The 13,851-nt window shown below is 47.2% G+C and overlaps 1 protein-coding gene across 1 annotated transcript in view; it reads left to right on the plus strand.

Annotated features, from left to right (window-relative positions):
- Nucleotides 1-10,171, plus strand: part of EXD3 (exonuclease 3'-5' domain containing 3) — a gene marked incomplete at both ends in the record, with an annotated part of 65,487 nt that extends 55,316 nt beyond the window's left edge. Inside the window, 3 exons of the mRNA XM_010015834.1 lie at nt 1,781-1,951; nt 7,851-7,904; nt 10,040-10,171. Coding sequence (XP_010014136.1) covers nt 1,781-1,951; nt 7,851-7,904; nt 10,040-10,171 — 357 coding nt within the window. The remainder of the gene's footprint in view (nt 1-1,780; nt 1,952-7,850; nt 7,905-10,039) is intronic.
- Nucleotides 10,172-13,851: the final 3,680 nt, after the last annotated feature.

Below are 13,851 nucleotides of genomic sequence, written 5' to 3' on the forward strand. Positions count from 1 at the left end.
TTTCCCTGCTCACCACCATGTACTCCATGCCTGGCTTCCCCTGCAGTGTGTGTTGTGGCAGAGCCTTAAAACTCCACTGGCCATAACTTGGAGCTGGGCGACTCTGTTTAAACATCTTGGAATATGACTGGTCCCTCTCTCTCTGTAGTAAAGTTTTACTTTTAAAACACTCACATCTGGTTGCTTATGCACCTATGAAAACATCAGCAGAAAACCAGTTTAGTTTATTACCTGAGAAGACTCACTATGGCTGTGTATCCTTCTGGATAGTCCCAAGTGTGTATTTAGCTCCTGAAGTCAATGGCACCTTCCTTGGTTGGACTGAGATGCTATGGATTATAGCCACCTCTTCAGGATCCTCCTTATCAAGTGTGTGTAAATGGACAGTATCCCATTAGTCTTAGGCAGTAAAACACAAAGCAGCTCGGTAGTTTCCTAAGCACTGTTGATGGGAATGTTGTATGTTACAACAGATCTGACTGGCTGCTGCAGAGATGGGAAAAGTAAGTACTTCAGGCTTGAATTACCTTGTGAACTCACAGGTCATCTCTGTGTTCGGTGCAGTCAGATTCACTAAGCGAGAGGTAGCTGGTAAAACCTGGACTGGGACTCAGACAAGCGGAGTCCTCCTGACTGCATCCTGCACGGCTCCAAGCTCTTTCCCAGTGTTTCCTGCTCCACTTTCTGAACTGGGGCTAATGACACTTTTCTCCTTTATAAGCTTTTTGATCTCTGCTGGTATGAAACGTGAGCAAAAAAGCTACATGGACATTGCTGGCCATGGAGTAAACATGTGCTGAGAGCCAGCTGCTGCTCCCTCCGATCTGCTACAACACAAGCAGCAGTGCAGGGTTAGTGTCTTCCAGCTACCTCAGCATGGAAGGGTCAGCTTGATTCCTTACCACAGCACGCTGATGTTTCAGCTGCATCCACCAAGGTCCTTGCAGGAGTCTACCCAGTGCTGCAGAGATTTGCGTGTACCAGCTTCTGGGAGGTGCAGCAGCACATGGGTTGAGCTCCTGCAGAACCCATCTGCAATGCTGCAGGAGCTCTCTGGTTCCACAGACAGAGTAGCCCTGCATAGGTGGTGGCTGTGTCCTTCAGTCATCCCAGCTGATACAAGTTCCTGAAGGCAAAACCTGAACATTGGAGGTTCCTTAATAACTTCCCTTCTCCATGTTTTTATCTATTGTACTTCTGGGAGCCTCCCATCGGCATCTCCAACTGCAGGAACTCTCCCAGCAGCAGACATTGGAAATAACATAAACAGAATTCAGGCACTGCCTATTTTTAACCTTCCGAAGGTAACAAAGCTGACGTGGTTGCTTTGTGTACCTGTTTGTCTGTCAGATCCCCTTCCCAAATCATAACTTGGGCACATGTACATTAATTGCAGTTTAATTCCATAGGGGAATAGGAGTCTTGAAGATGTGCTTCTGTGCCTTGATGAAAATGAATTGCTGTGTAGAGCATAGAAGGCCAGTTTGGGATTTCTCCAGTGGAAGGCTGTAGATCCCTGGCCTGCGTGGCCAGTGAGTGAGGAGCTATTTCAGAATGAGCCCCATCGTGTGCTGCTTCCTGCCCAACTGGTAGGTGGGAGATGTTGAGGGACGTGAAGGAGGAATGAGGGGTGTTGTAGATTGAGCATGGCGGGAAATTGTAATGCAGGTGGAAGGGGACAGTTGGATTTGCCATGGCAGGTGACTGAGGGAAGCAATACACAAATGTATGGAAGTCAACCTTCCACTGTGCTCCCTACAGTTCTCTTGCCTTTCTGTAGCAATGCCAAGGATCTGGAATGGAGACCCTATGTGCCCCTGCTCCCATCTCCCCAAAGGAGTTCAGCGTGGTCTGCGATAACATGCTGCAAGGCCTTGGGCGCTATCTTCGCTGCCTTGGTGTAGATGTCCGGATGCTGGAGAATGACGATGACCATAGGAAGGCTGCTGAGGTTAGTCATGTGCATGGGGGTGAGTATGTTTACAGCTCCCATGTGCACTCCCTGGACATGCCTGCTGCTCACTGTGTAACTGCACTGGTTACTCACTCATGTGCAACAGGCAGTGGGTTGGCAGGAGCTGCCCAGTGCATTCCTCCTGTGCCATGCTGAGACCAGGTCCTCTGGCTCAGTCCAAGAAGCTGTGCCACATGGCAGCTGGTGTTATCTAGTCCCTACAGCAGTGTGGGGCCTTGGCTCTCCATTCACAGGGGAGAGGAGGTGAGCAGAGTGCAGTGATCTCAAATCTTATTTGTTTCTGTTTCTCTGGCAGTTTGTGGCTGCCCAGAGAAGCTGTGGCTGCCCCATCCCTGGCAGTGGTCAAAGCCAGGTTGGACACAGGGGCTTGGAGTAACCTGCTCTAGTGGAAGGTGTCCCTGCCCTTGGCAGGGGGTTGGAACTGGATGAGCTTTAATGGAAGGGTGTCCCTTCCAACCCAGACCAGTCTGGGATTCTATGAAATTGCTATATAACATCCTAGCTGGCTACCACCTTGCGAGATGACTCAAAGCTGATCAGCCACAACTTGCAGTGAAATATCTGGGAAAGAAAGAGTCTCTAACATACTTGGGGACAATGAACATTGATTTGGACTCCCATAACAGCTTTGACCCTCTGCCTTTCGGAGGAGGGGCACATGCTGCTTCATTTCAGACATATTTCTGCTATGCCAGAACTGGAGATATCCGGCCCACACAGTGTGTTGGTATCAAATGTGCACGGATCACCCAGTCTGGTGCACAGGATGTTTCCTCTTCAGATGTCTGCTTGGCCTGGATCCTGGGCAGGCTCAGACTTCTGCAGAAATAATTAATATCTCGTCTCTGCCAAACTTGCACAAGTCATTTAAACAAACTTGTTCTCAGTGCCTGCCCCCAGAGCCCCAGCTCCGCTTCTCATCCTGATACCTTATCATGCCATGGACAGGATGTTTTACATTACTTTCTCTATGGTGACCGGACAAACATCCTTTCACTATCAAAAGCCTTTGGAGCGTTACTGTATTGCAGAGCCTTTGATCTGTGCTTGGACAATCAAAGATAAAAATAGACTCCTCCTACCCTGCTTTATATCTGGCTTGTCCTGATTTAATAGAAGTTGAATTTTGACCTCCCTATGCCCAAAGACATGAAAATGTTATTGCGAAGGCTGGGAGAAAGGTTTGGATCCTGGTCACTGAATACAAGAGAGACAGTTTGAGTGTTGTCCCACCAGTCTCAAACTAGTGTCACCAGGAACACGTAATTGTGTACAGAGTTTGTGTTTTTTCTTCATGAAAGTCATTTTACTCAAATGATTTATCAGTCATGTTACACATCAACGTGTGCCAAGAACTCCTGAATTGCCTGGCATTTGCTTCTTATTGTTCTCATTCCTGTCGCTCCTTAAAGTGACTTCAGGTGTTGGTAGGCAGATGGGTCTTGTCCTGCGCCAAACTTCAAAGCCTGAGAGATTTGCAGGTTGTGCTGGGGCAGCTATGGATTTGTTTGGTTTTTTCTTATAGACCTTTCAGGAGGGCTTTGGGTAGTGGCCCAAGCCTGGCTCCCTGCTGTGGGGCGTAAAGGGAGGCCTCTCTTGAATCTTGCACTGTGTGCATCCTGCTGGTCCTCACCAGGGGCTTCTGACTCCATCCCAAAGTAAAGAATGACTGCATCTGGTAAAGAATGTGGAGATTCGATCTTTGATGTGTGCAGGTGCCATCACTGGGGTAAGCCACCCTTTGCATTTGCACTTGTTCATACGAGCAACTTGTTATTTCCAATTAATACTTTTTTCTTTCAAAGGCCTGTAGGGACAGGACAAGGGCAATGGCTTTAACCTGCCAGAGGGGAGATTGAGATGAGCTCTTAGGCAGAAGTTCTTCCCTGGGAGGGTGGTGAGGCCCTGGCACAGTGCTATGCCCTTGTGTTTCTAGCCATGTCTTCCACCTTATCTCCTGCACACTCCTCTTTGCAGTGATTCTTAAAGCTATCTTTTGGGATCTTCTAGACGGGTAACTGGAAGGAGGTAGGAAACGTTCAGTGGGTATTCCTCTTTTCTCTGCAGTTTTGCAGAATCAGATAGAGCAGAGGGGTGCTTCTCATGCTAACCTTAAAGGATCATCCACCAGCCTGATGTGACTGCAGTAGATCTTGCAATGTTGTACTTCAGGAGTAGAGCAGAAGCATCTAAGAAAATTCTGGTAGTCCCTTTGGGCACTGATTCTAAGAGACTTGGTGGGATCTCGAAACCCCATTGGTTGAGTTGTGGGTTGGTTTGTTTTATTTTTTTAATGGACTGTTCTCTTGGTCTTCAAAATCATCTTCATGTCTAAGAATTATTTGCACACTATGGCAAACCTGGTGTCTTTTGAAATGTGATAATAACCAAAAGGCTGGTACAACTGGCTTCCTGTAGGTCCCATGGTGCAGTAGGTTCCCTTGCAAGGTTATACCAACACCCCCAAAGTTCCAGGTGACCCAGGTTGGAGAGGAGGACTGGGCTTGGATGGATTTCAGGAGCAATGGGCATCTGGATCTAAATTGCCTTGGACTGGTCTGAAGCCGTGAGAAACAAAGGGGACTTCTAATACTGCAGTGAACAGAGCTTCCTCTAATGGGGGAATCTAATCTCTCATCTTGTCTCAGCTTTGAATGTTTTTTTCCATGTTTTTGATGTAAACACCATTCTTGAGGTTTGCCAGTGCTTTTACCTCCCTGCCAGCCTGTGAATTCACAGAGGACAGATGAAGACGTCTTCTGCCTTTAAGATCAAGACTTTGCTTTTGACGTTTGATCAGCAGGAGAATGTCCTTCATGGGAGACCTTGGTACAGTGGAATTTACATTAAGAAACAAAACTGGGTTGATGGTTTTGATGTGGTGGTTAAGGCCACATCAGAAAATCATGCAATAACTTTGTACAATTGATGGGTTTGGGGAATGCTGAAGAGAAGCCTGGGGTACCAGCAGTACAGCAAGTGCACTGCAGGGCTGTTTGGAGTGTGTTTAGTTATTCAGCTCTTGGTTTACTTTCTATTTTAAAAGAGCCTGACATAGCAGGTAGGGGCTCCAGGGTTGGATTGCGGTTTGTGATCCACTTCCCTAGTCGGTCCTCATCTGAGTGTTTTTCCAGCACACATCCTGGAGCAGATGCTTTCTGTCTGCTCCCTTTCTGTCTGAACTGGGACTTTGCTGGCCTGGGCTAAGGGTCACTGCACCACCTCTGCCACTGCAAATGGGGTCACAGCTTTTGCTGCACTGTTACCCTGCAGAGGGAGCACTGCACTTTGCCTCTTCGGGGACAGGTGGCATTGCCCAACAAGAGCTGTACATGGGCTTTGCAAATTTTTAAATTACAGACCTGCAGGCTTGGGCTGCTGTCTCATGAAGCCTTCACTGACCTTCAGTCAGGTTATGACGAATCACTCTGCTGCTGGTGCTGTCTCTGAAATGTCAGATCCCTCTCTGCCCTCTCATCAGTCATTGTACTTCCAGGCCTCTCTCATAGTAATTCATTGGAGTTCATTCACCTCTGCAAGATGAAAGCTGGCTGAACAGACCGGCACATTGAGGGCTAAGTAATAATACCAAGTTATTAGGGAGTGCTTTCTATCCAGAAGGTCTAAGCCTTTTCCAGAGGAAGTTGATGTTATCTGTTTAATAAATTGTGAAACTGAGGCCAGTGCCCTCTCTGCAGCACTTGGCATGGAGCACAAGGCCCTGACACCCATCCCAACATGCTACTTAGGGTGTTCTTGGCCTTTTACTTGCATCAGAGCACACATCTCCCGGCTGGGCCCAGCACTGCCTCCTGCTACTTCTGTCAGGGAAAAAGAAGGAATCGTGCTCTTTTCTGCAGCATGAATCGTCCGTGGTTTCAGTCAGACGTGTGCTATCACATGGCTGCTCTGGCCCTGCATGCTTCTCCCAGTCATTGTTCCAGAGGCGGAAAAACACGCTGGAAGAGTTATTGCTTTTCTCCTTTTTATTTGATATTCTTTGCCTGTCTCTGCAGAGCCATTTAGATAAGGGGATTTATCAAGCTTGAACTAATTAACCCTGCATGCAGGAAGTCAGAATGGAGTGTTCCAGCTGTGAAATCCTCAGACTTACCCTGAAGCACACATGGGTCTGGAGGAATTTCACATCTCTTTTCCCTTGTCAGCAAGTCACTGTGCTGAACTTTTGCTGGTGCCTTACTGGGCTTAGTGTGCCATGAGGGTGGTTTGTTGGCAGGGTGTTCAGTAACCCAGACTGTGTGTAGTAGGATTCATGCAGCACAGGGTGTCTCTGCTGCCACTTCAGGGTTCCTGCTCTTGTAGATGTTTTCCTTTATGGAGGGAGAGGGTTGATTTTGAGAGAAATCCAGTAATTTTGCCTGTAGGAAGATGCTTTAGAAGTTGGTGCCAACCACTTTCTCAGTGCAGAACTGGCAGCCAAGGAGTGACTTCACCACAAAGGGAGGGAGGCAGCTACCTGAAAGGTCAAGATAGACAGGAAAAAAGTTATGGAATCACAGAATCAACCAGGTTGAAAAAGACCTTTAAGATCAAGTCCAACCTTTACCCCAGTACTGCCGGGCACAGGGAGTTTGTGCCTTTGGAGCCTTCTCCCCTTGTTTCCTGTTGCCATAGCTCCAGTGGCTCCCTGTGACAGAGTTTAAGAACCCTGGTTTGTTTTCCCTGTGTTCCCTGGCTGTGCTGGGTGGTGTCAGACTGTCTGGAAAGTGGAGCAGGACTCTGCTCCCAGATGTGTCCTCCTGCCAAGGCTAAAGAGTGATCCAGAGAGAGCATTTAATCCACAAGAGAGACCTCTGTGTCACACATCTGGAACAGTGAAACATCTGAGGGCTTCCAACAGAATCCAAGCCAGAGAAGAGAAATAACCTCGTGCCTACCTTGAAGTCTTGAAGTGCCAATCTCTTGTCAGCATGAGCAGAGCTGCAGTGGTGGTTCACATGGGAATCCTATCACTACAGCCATGAAACTATTTCTCTCCTGGAGGAGGGGGTGAAGGGGTGGGAGGGGGATATCATTCCATCATACGAAGATCAGTCACACTTTCAACCTTGTGAAGAATTGCACTTCCAGATTTAGAATCTGCTTTTGGCACCGAACCGTTTGCAAGTGTCTCTTACTCCACTGCGAAGGTCAGAAGTGCGGGTGATGAGTCCCCTGATAATCCAGCACAGACTTTTCCCTTGAAGGCCAAGACCTCTGATAGAAGAGCAGGATTGCAAATCAGGAGGTGATGAACTCTGATGGAGATGTTCCTTGCAGCCTGGAAAGGGTGCATCATTTCTGCATGTCTGCTTGGGGCTGCTGGGAGAATAACACCATCTTATCTTTAAGGAGTGGAGTGAGCATCATTCTCTGAATGTCTATAAAGTCTGCAGGCACATTTAATGGTACTTCTTTTTTTTTCCTGGAATAACCTGCTTTTAGGTTATTTTTATCTTTCTCTCCTGTGCATTTTATTGCTGTATGAGCAGAACTGCTTTTTTGTTTGTGAACCAGACTGGGGAAATAGAAATAGTCTGGGTCAAGGGGGGAAAAAAGGGATAGAAAAGGTTTTGATAGGATTATTTCAGGGCGGATCAGTTCCCTGAGCCATCTGCAGTGCAGATGCACAAGTAGCTTGTTCCAGCACAAGGCAGGTATTGGCAGGTAGGAGACATGTAGTGAGTGAGTGATACCTTGAGCTCCTATTGCTGTCAAGAGCATGTTGTTGAACCAGACCCAAATACTCTTCGCCTGGTGTGTGCATCAGGAATGACTTGCTATTGCCAGTTCATGTTCTTCTGCTTTGAAAGGAAAGCTTGAATCCAGTGGAAGTTCAGCCCATATTCATGATGATTTTTACTGTTTTTTCCAGATTGCCCGACAGGAAGGAAGAGTCATTTTAACCTCTGGACTCCCATATCAGACTGTAAGTGTTTCGAGCTTCTGGCATTTTTCTGGCATTGTATCATTGCGTGGTCTGGGATATGTGGTGTAGAGAAGAGGAAGAGTCAGATGTGAATGCAACAGCTGGTTTGGCTTTTTCATGTTTTCTGTATTAAAAACTACATTAAGGGTCTTGAGAGGTTTGATGTTCTGAATGACCAAAGCTTGGGGGCAAATATTTCTTATACTCAGTCTTGCCTCAGTGGGGAGAGCGGTTGCTCTCCATTGGGGCAGGGATGGAAATCAAGCCAAGCAATCCAGAACAAAGTGTTTCTGTTTGTCCTCACTGGCAGGTGAAAGGCAGCTCAATTCCCATGCTTTTTATCACAAAGATTCTTGTTTACTGACTGGCTCCACGCTGACATAGTTTCAGCTCTTAAACACGTTTCTTCAGGCTTGGAAGGGAGGGAATGGAAGGCACAAGGCAGAGATCCGGGTGGAAGCCAGAGGGGTTCTGTGTTCCTATAAATACACAAAAAAAAAAAAAAAAAAACCAAAGCAAAACCCACCCTTACCGTCAGCACCAGATGTTCAGAGCCCTTCATGAGACACACTTCAAAACAGTGTTGGTGGGAGTACATGGAACCTGTCAACTCAGTGGTTGCAGTGTGATGATGCCTGCTGCAGGTCCTTTGCTCTTTGTTACTGCCCAGAAATTCACTTGGAAGAGTGCAACTCTTCTGGATTACACACATGAGCTGTATCCCAACTACTCAAGTAGCTAGTTGGAGTGTTTGCAGAATATAAGTTGCTAATTTCCTACATAATACCTGAGCATTGAAAACTGTCCCCATGGTGAGACACTGTGAGGCAAGTGCAGCCATGCCATGCTACAGGTTCCTTATCCGTGCTGTGGTTCCTTGAGCCTACAGTTGATGTAATAGGTAATTCAGCACCCAGCATAATCTTACTTGGCAAAGCCTTAACTTCAAAGTACTGTGTAGGGATTGCAGAAAGAAAACAACTGTTTCCCAGGGTACGATGCTGTCCTGGGGAATGCCTGGTTCCATTTGTTCCTTTGCCATTGTATGCCCTATGCAAGGACTGGATGGCTCTGGTGGCCTCAATTACTTGCATGTAGCTGGTCCCACCTTGCTGAGAGTGCTCATTCTGTTCATTCTGTGTCTGGAACTTCCTAGTGCTTGTTCCCTAACACAAACTTCTCTGCTACATGTGAAACATTGAGGTACTGTGCATATCACTCAGTGCAAATCCATCGGATGTCAGTGAACTCCAGGTGAAATGGTGTATAAACTAGAGGGGTTGAAGTGGTAAAACTGGACATCACCTCCCTCAGGCCAGTCCAGAGGAGACCATGGAGCTGCTGCGAGGGCTGGAGCAGCTCTGCTCTGGAGCCAGGCTGAGAAAGCTGGGCTGGGTCAGCCTGGGGAAGAGAAGGCTCCTGAAGGGGACACCTTAGAGCAGCTCCAGTGCCTAAAGGGGCTCCAGGAAACCTGGAGAGGAGCTTTGGACAAGGGCCTGTAGGGACAGGCCAAGGGGAATGGCTTTAACCTGCCAGAGGGGAGATTGAGATAAGCTCTTAGGCAGAAGCTCTTCCCTGTGTGGGGGCTGAGGCGCTGGCACAGGGTGCCCAGAGAAGCTGTGGCTGCCCCATCCCTGGCAGTGTTCAAGGCCAGGTTGGACACAAGGGCTTGGAGCAACGTACTCTAGTGGAAGGTGTCCCTGCCCATGGCAGGGGCTTGGAGCTGGAGGAGCTTTAAGGTCCCTTCCAACCCAAACCATACCATAATTCTACGATTGCGCTTTGCATACTGTGTGTGATCTGGCCAGGTTCCATGCGAAAGCTGTGATTAAAGTCACTTTCCTCTTGCTATGCCTGTCAGCACCACACCAGCACATTATAATTTGAAGGGGACTTGAGCAATCATGTTTCATATATATATATATAAAATACAGCAGTGCTTCAGTAGTCTCGGAGCTATTGCAGCAGTGTTATATTGCCAGTCATGCTTGGTAGATCAAAATTTAGACTGTAAACACATCCTAACTTATTTGTAATTAAAACCAAACCAATTGTCTTATAGACACCCCCCCCAGATCCTGATGTCTGGAGTGCCTCATTTATTGACTTTTTGGTTTATGACTTCTCTCTTGAAGCTGCAGTCGCAGGTAGCAGAAGGAAGGTGTTTCTCAGTGAACAGCTCAGAAAAGGCAAAAGAACAGGCCCTGCAGGTTCTGAAGCACTTCAACGTTCAAGTATCCCTCTCGGATATCTTCAGCCGCTGCCAGGTAGGACAAGGCTTGTTTGAGTTAAAATTCATGCTTGTTCCATGCCTCAGCTTTTTGGGTCTTGCACTCAGTGTCTTCTACTTGGTTCCCAAGATTTCTCCTTAAACTTTGGCAACATCTTGCATTGCTGTGAGGAGTTCTGTGTGTTCTTGCATCCCTCAGGAGTGGTGATGGCTAAGTCAGGAGAACAGAGGCATTCTGCTAGGAACTCTGCTGCTTTTCTGGTTTTTGGTACTTGGCATGTGTTCTGGCAGAGTATCGTGGTTATAGTGTCTTTATTGCTGTGTTCTCTGTCTAGGACACATGCTGTTTTAATTATAAACCATGTTTAATTATGGCCCTGTGATTCTGATAACACTTAATTACTTTAATAGGAGGGTTTGGTTTTAGGACTGTAATTTTTTTCCAGAAGCTGTTAGGTGCATTCATGTCCATGCTGGTTGATAGCTCCAGATCGTGTTTGGCACTGGGTATCTGTGCGTTGTTGTTAAGAAGAGATTTTAATTGTGTTAGCTCAAATCTCCATCTCTTCCAATTTCACTCCTGTATTTGTTACAGTAACACACCGAAACCTATCCCTTCCAAAACTGTAATAGAGACTGACTTGCAGCTTCAACATCTCTCATCTTATCAGTCTTTAAAGAGAAAAAAAGAAGAAACTGCAAATCTGGCTGGAAAAGGAGCTTTCTCTTAGGAATAAACAAGTGAGCTGAGCACTTGAGTGAGGCCTGGCTCAGTGCCTTGTGGTTAAGCTCACGGGGTCTCCTGGCCTGGTGGAACTGCACAAGTGGTGTAAGAATAGCAACAACTCCTGAGCAGATGCTCCACAGAGCATTTTCTAGACCTCTGCTCGTATCTGGTGTCAGTCCTTGAAACTGATTCTGTAATTTATAGAGAACATGAGAGTTGTCCAGCTGTGCAGGTTGGCTGTAAGAGGAGGATGGTGTCACACCGTGCAGATGGGATCGGTGTATAACGGGTTGGTCTTACTTCAGGATAAATGTATATATTCAGAAATAAGATACTGTGTTCAGTTTTGTAGCTTTATCGTTCCAGGAACAAACTGCAGTTGTTGTAAAGTGGCACGCTGGCTTCTTTGCTATTTTAGAGAAAAATCTTTAAAAAACCTTATGGATTCTCTGGTTCCCTGAGATCCCATAAAATAGCAGTGTTCTTCCTGGTGGGTGTTGAAATACCACACGAATCAGCACATACAGAAAAACATGCTGCAGAAAACTCTGTGATATCTGTAAGAAATGCAGATGACTGCAGCCCATGATAGAGAAGTGACCCCTTTCCCATGGTCTGGAGTGTGGAACTGTTTAACTGTGTGGCTTTTTAGTCCATGCTGTCTTATTTTACAATATAAATAGGGGTAATCGGTCTGGCTAGGAGTATATACGAAGTGTTCGCTTACTTCCAGGAGAAATGCCTTCCCTGTAAATTGTGGTGGTGGAACAGCTGCATATTTTATACCATTAGGCACAGGAAGATACTATGATTTGTCAAATGCTCTGGGTTCTGAATCATTTATTTACCTACATTTGATCTGTGGCATTTTGGGCTGGTTTTGTCCAGATGTCCTCTGCAGACTGTACAAGTTTCACGTTGCCGTTGCTCTCAAGGACAATCCAAGCTCTCAGAGCTGCGTGCCCAGCAGACACTGGCCGGTTGCCCTAGGGTGCCTGATGCTGCAGCTCCCAGTGGGTCTGTGTGTGTAGGGAGCGGTGGCCAGCAGGGTGGGAAGGATCCCAGTGCAGAACTGCAGAGGATTGACTGCCACATCAAAACTGACCAATTTCTGCTTTTAAGAGGGTGCTCTGGGGCCACTGGGGCCATCAGAGAGACCTCAGCACTTCATTTGTAAGTTCTTCCTGAAACACACTCGTTCTCTGCAAACCTGACTGGGAGACCGCCTGATTATCCTCATGCCTCCTCTGGACTTGCTCCAACAGCTCCATGTCCTTCTGATGCTGAGGACATATGCTTGGCAGAAGGAGGCCGGGTCATAGTGATCCATAAGCTGGGCCATTCCCTCCTTTCTCACCCTGTGGAGCTCAGCCGGTGTCTGACCCTGGGGCCCGGCAGCCAGGGACAGCCCCATGGTGCTCGCCAGGCACTGGGATGGGTTATCAGTGCGATCATCCATTGTAGATAAGGGTTTTCTGTGTGTCACAGGAAGCAATGTGGCATCCTGCCTGACTCTCTCTGTCTCGTGGAGCAAGGGCTTGTTTTGTCTCTTGGGCTTCTATTCTGTAAATTATTTGAGTGAATATGTCAGCAAATATTGTTGCTGTAACAATTAATGCGTGTAGTGCAGAGCACATGGTAAAAATAGGTCCCAATTCTATGTTGTATCCAAGATTGCTGTAAAATACGTTTCCTCTGTCAGGTTCCTCAGCAGGGATGGACAGTCTCTCAGTTGCTGATATAAAGAATGGCCTTGCTTTGTAACCCTGCCAAAATACTGCCTTTTACTGTTAAAACAATGGCAAATACCAGTTACTTCTGTCTGACTTAGAGCAACAAGTGCACAGAGAGCTTCATCCAGGGCTTCTCAGCATTTCTGCTCTCAGAAATAGGCTTTGTCGTGGTTGCTCGGGCTAAGGCCCCAGCACTGGAGGCTGCTGCTGGCTGCATCAGCTGTGGCCTGCCAAGTGTGATCTTCTCTTTGCATGTGTCTCTCAAGTGCTGCATTTAAAGACTCTGGTGGCCATGGAAAAGTTACCAGTGCACAGTAGCTTTAGCCAGGCCTGGTTAGAGGGGCTGAGTGAAAATAAGATGAATTCTGTCTTCTGGTGACATGTAAAAAAAAAAAACCCACCAAGAAGTCCTGCATTTCATAGCCTTAAAATATTTGAAATGAACCCACTGCCTGTATTTGAAATGCAAATGTCTTTTGTCTGTCCCCCTCTGCGTGCATTTGAATGTCTTATATACAGCTTTTCTTCTTTTCAGATATCCAAAAGTAGCTCCTTCAGAAAGGGGTGATGTGAAATACATGCTGGAGGGTGTTCTTACATGATAAATTCAGCACTTTGGTCCTTTACACTAGTCAGGAAAAGCTTTGTGGATTTGTCAGGAGCTGTTGCGGGCAGCCCTGGAGCGGAGGATCAGTGATCTTCTTCAAGCTGTTGGAAACTTGGAGGAAGTTTTAACACAGAACTTGCATCTAAGACAAAAAAACCCAAAACCAAACCTGCTAAAGAAGGTGACCTACTGTATGGTCACAGTTATGGACACAGACACCTGATATCTGGGTCATTTTGTAGAGAGGGTTGAAACTTGGCTCCTCTCTCAGGTTTGTCCATCTGAGCAGGAGCTTCTCTCCCCCGCTCCTGGTGTGGCTGTCACCCTCGCTCAGACGTGGTGTCCGAGCATGAGGCATGTTTGACACCCGGGTATGGCCTGATAGGGAGGGAGGAAGACAGGAACTCCAGTCCAGTCATGTAAAGAAACTTGAAAATAGAAGGGCCACGGAGCTGCTGCGAGGGCTGGAGCAGCTCTGCTCTGGAGCCAGGCTGAGAGAGCTGGGCTGGGTCAGCTGGAGAAGAGAAGGCTCCTGAAGGGGACACCTTAGAGCAGCTCCAGTGCCTAAAGGGGCTCCAGGAAACCTGGAGAGGGGCTTTGGACAAGGGCCTGTAGGGACAGGCCAAGGGGAATGGCTTTAACCTGCCAGA

The sequence above is a fragment of the Nestor notabilis genome, unplaced genomic scaffold (assembly GCF_000696875.1).
Source record: "Nestor notabilis isolate BGI_N333 unplaced genomic scaffold, ASM69687v1 scaffold13105, whole genome shotgun sequence".
Taxonomy (NCBI): Eukaryota; Metazoa; Chordata; class Aves; order Psittaciformes; family Psittacidae; genus Nestor; species Nestor notabilis.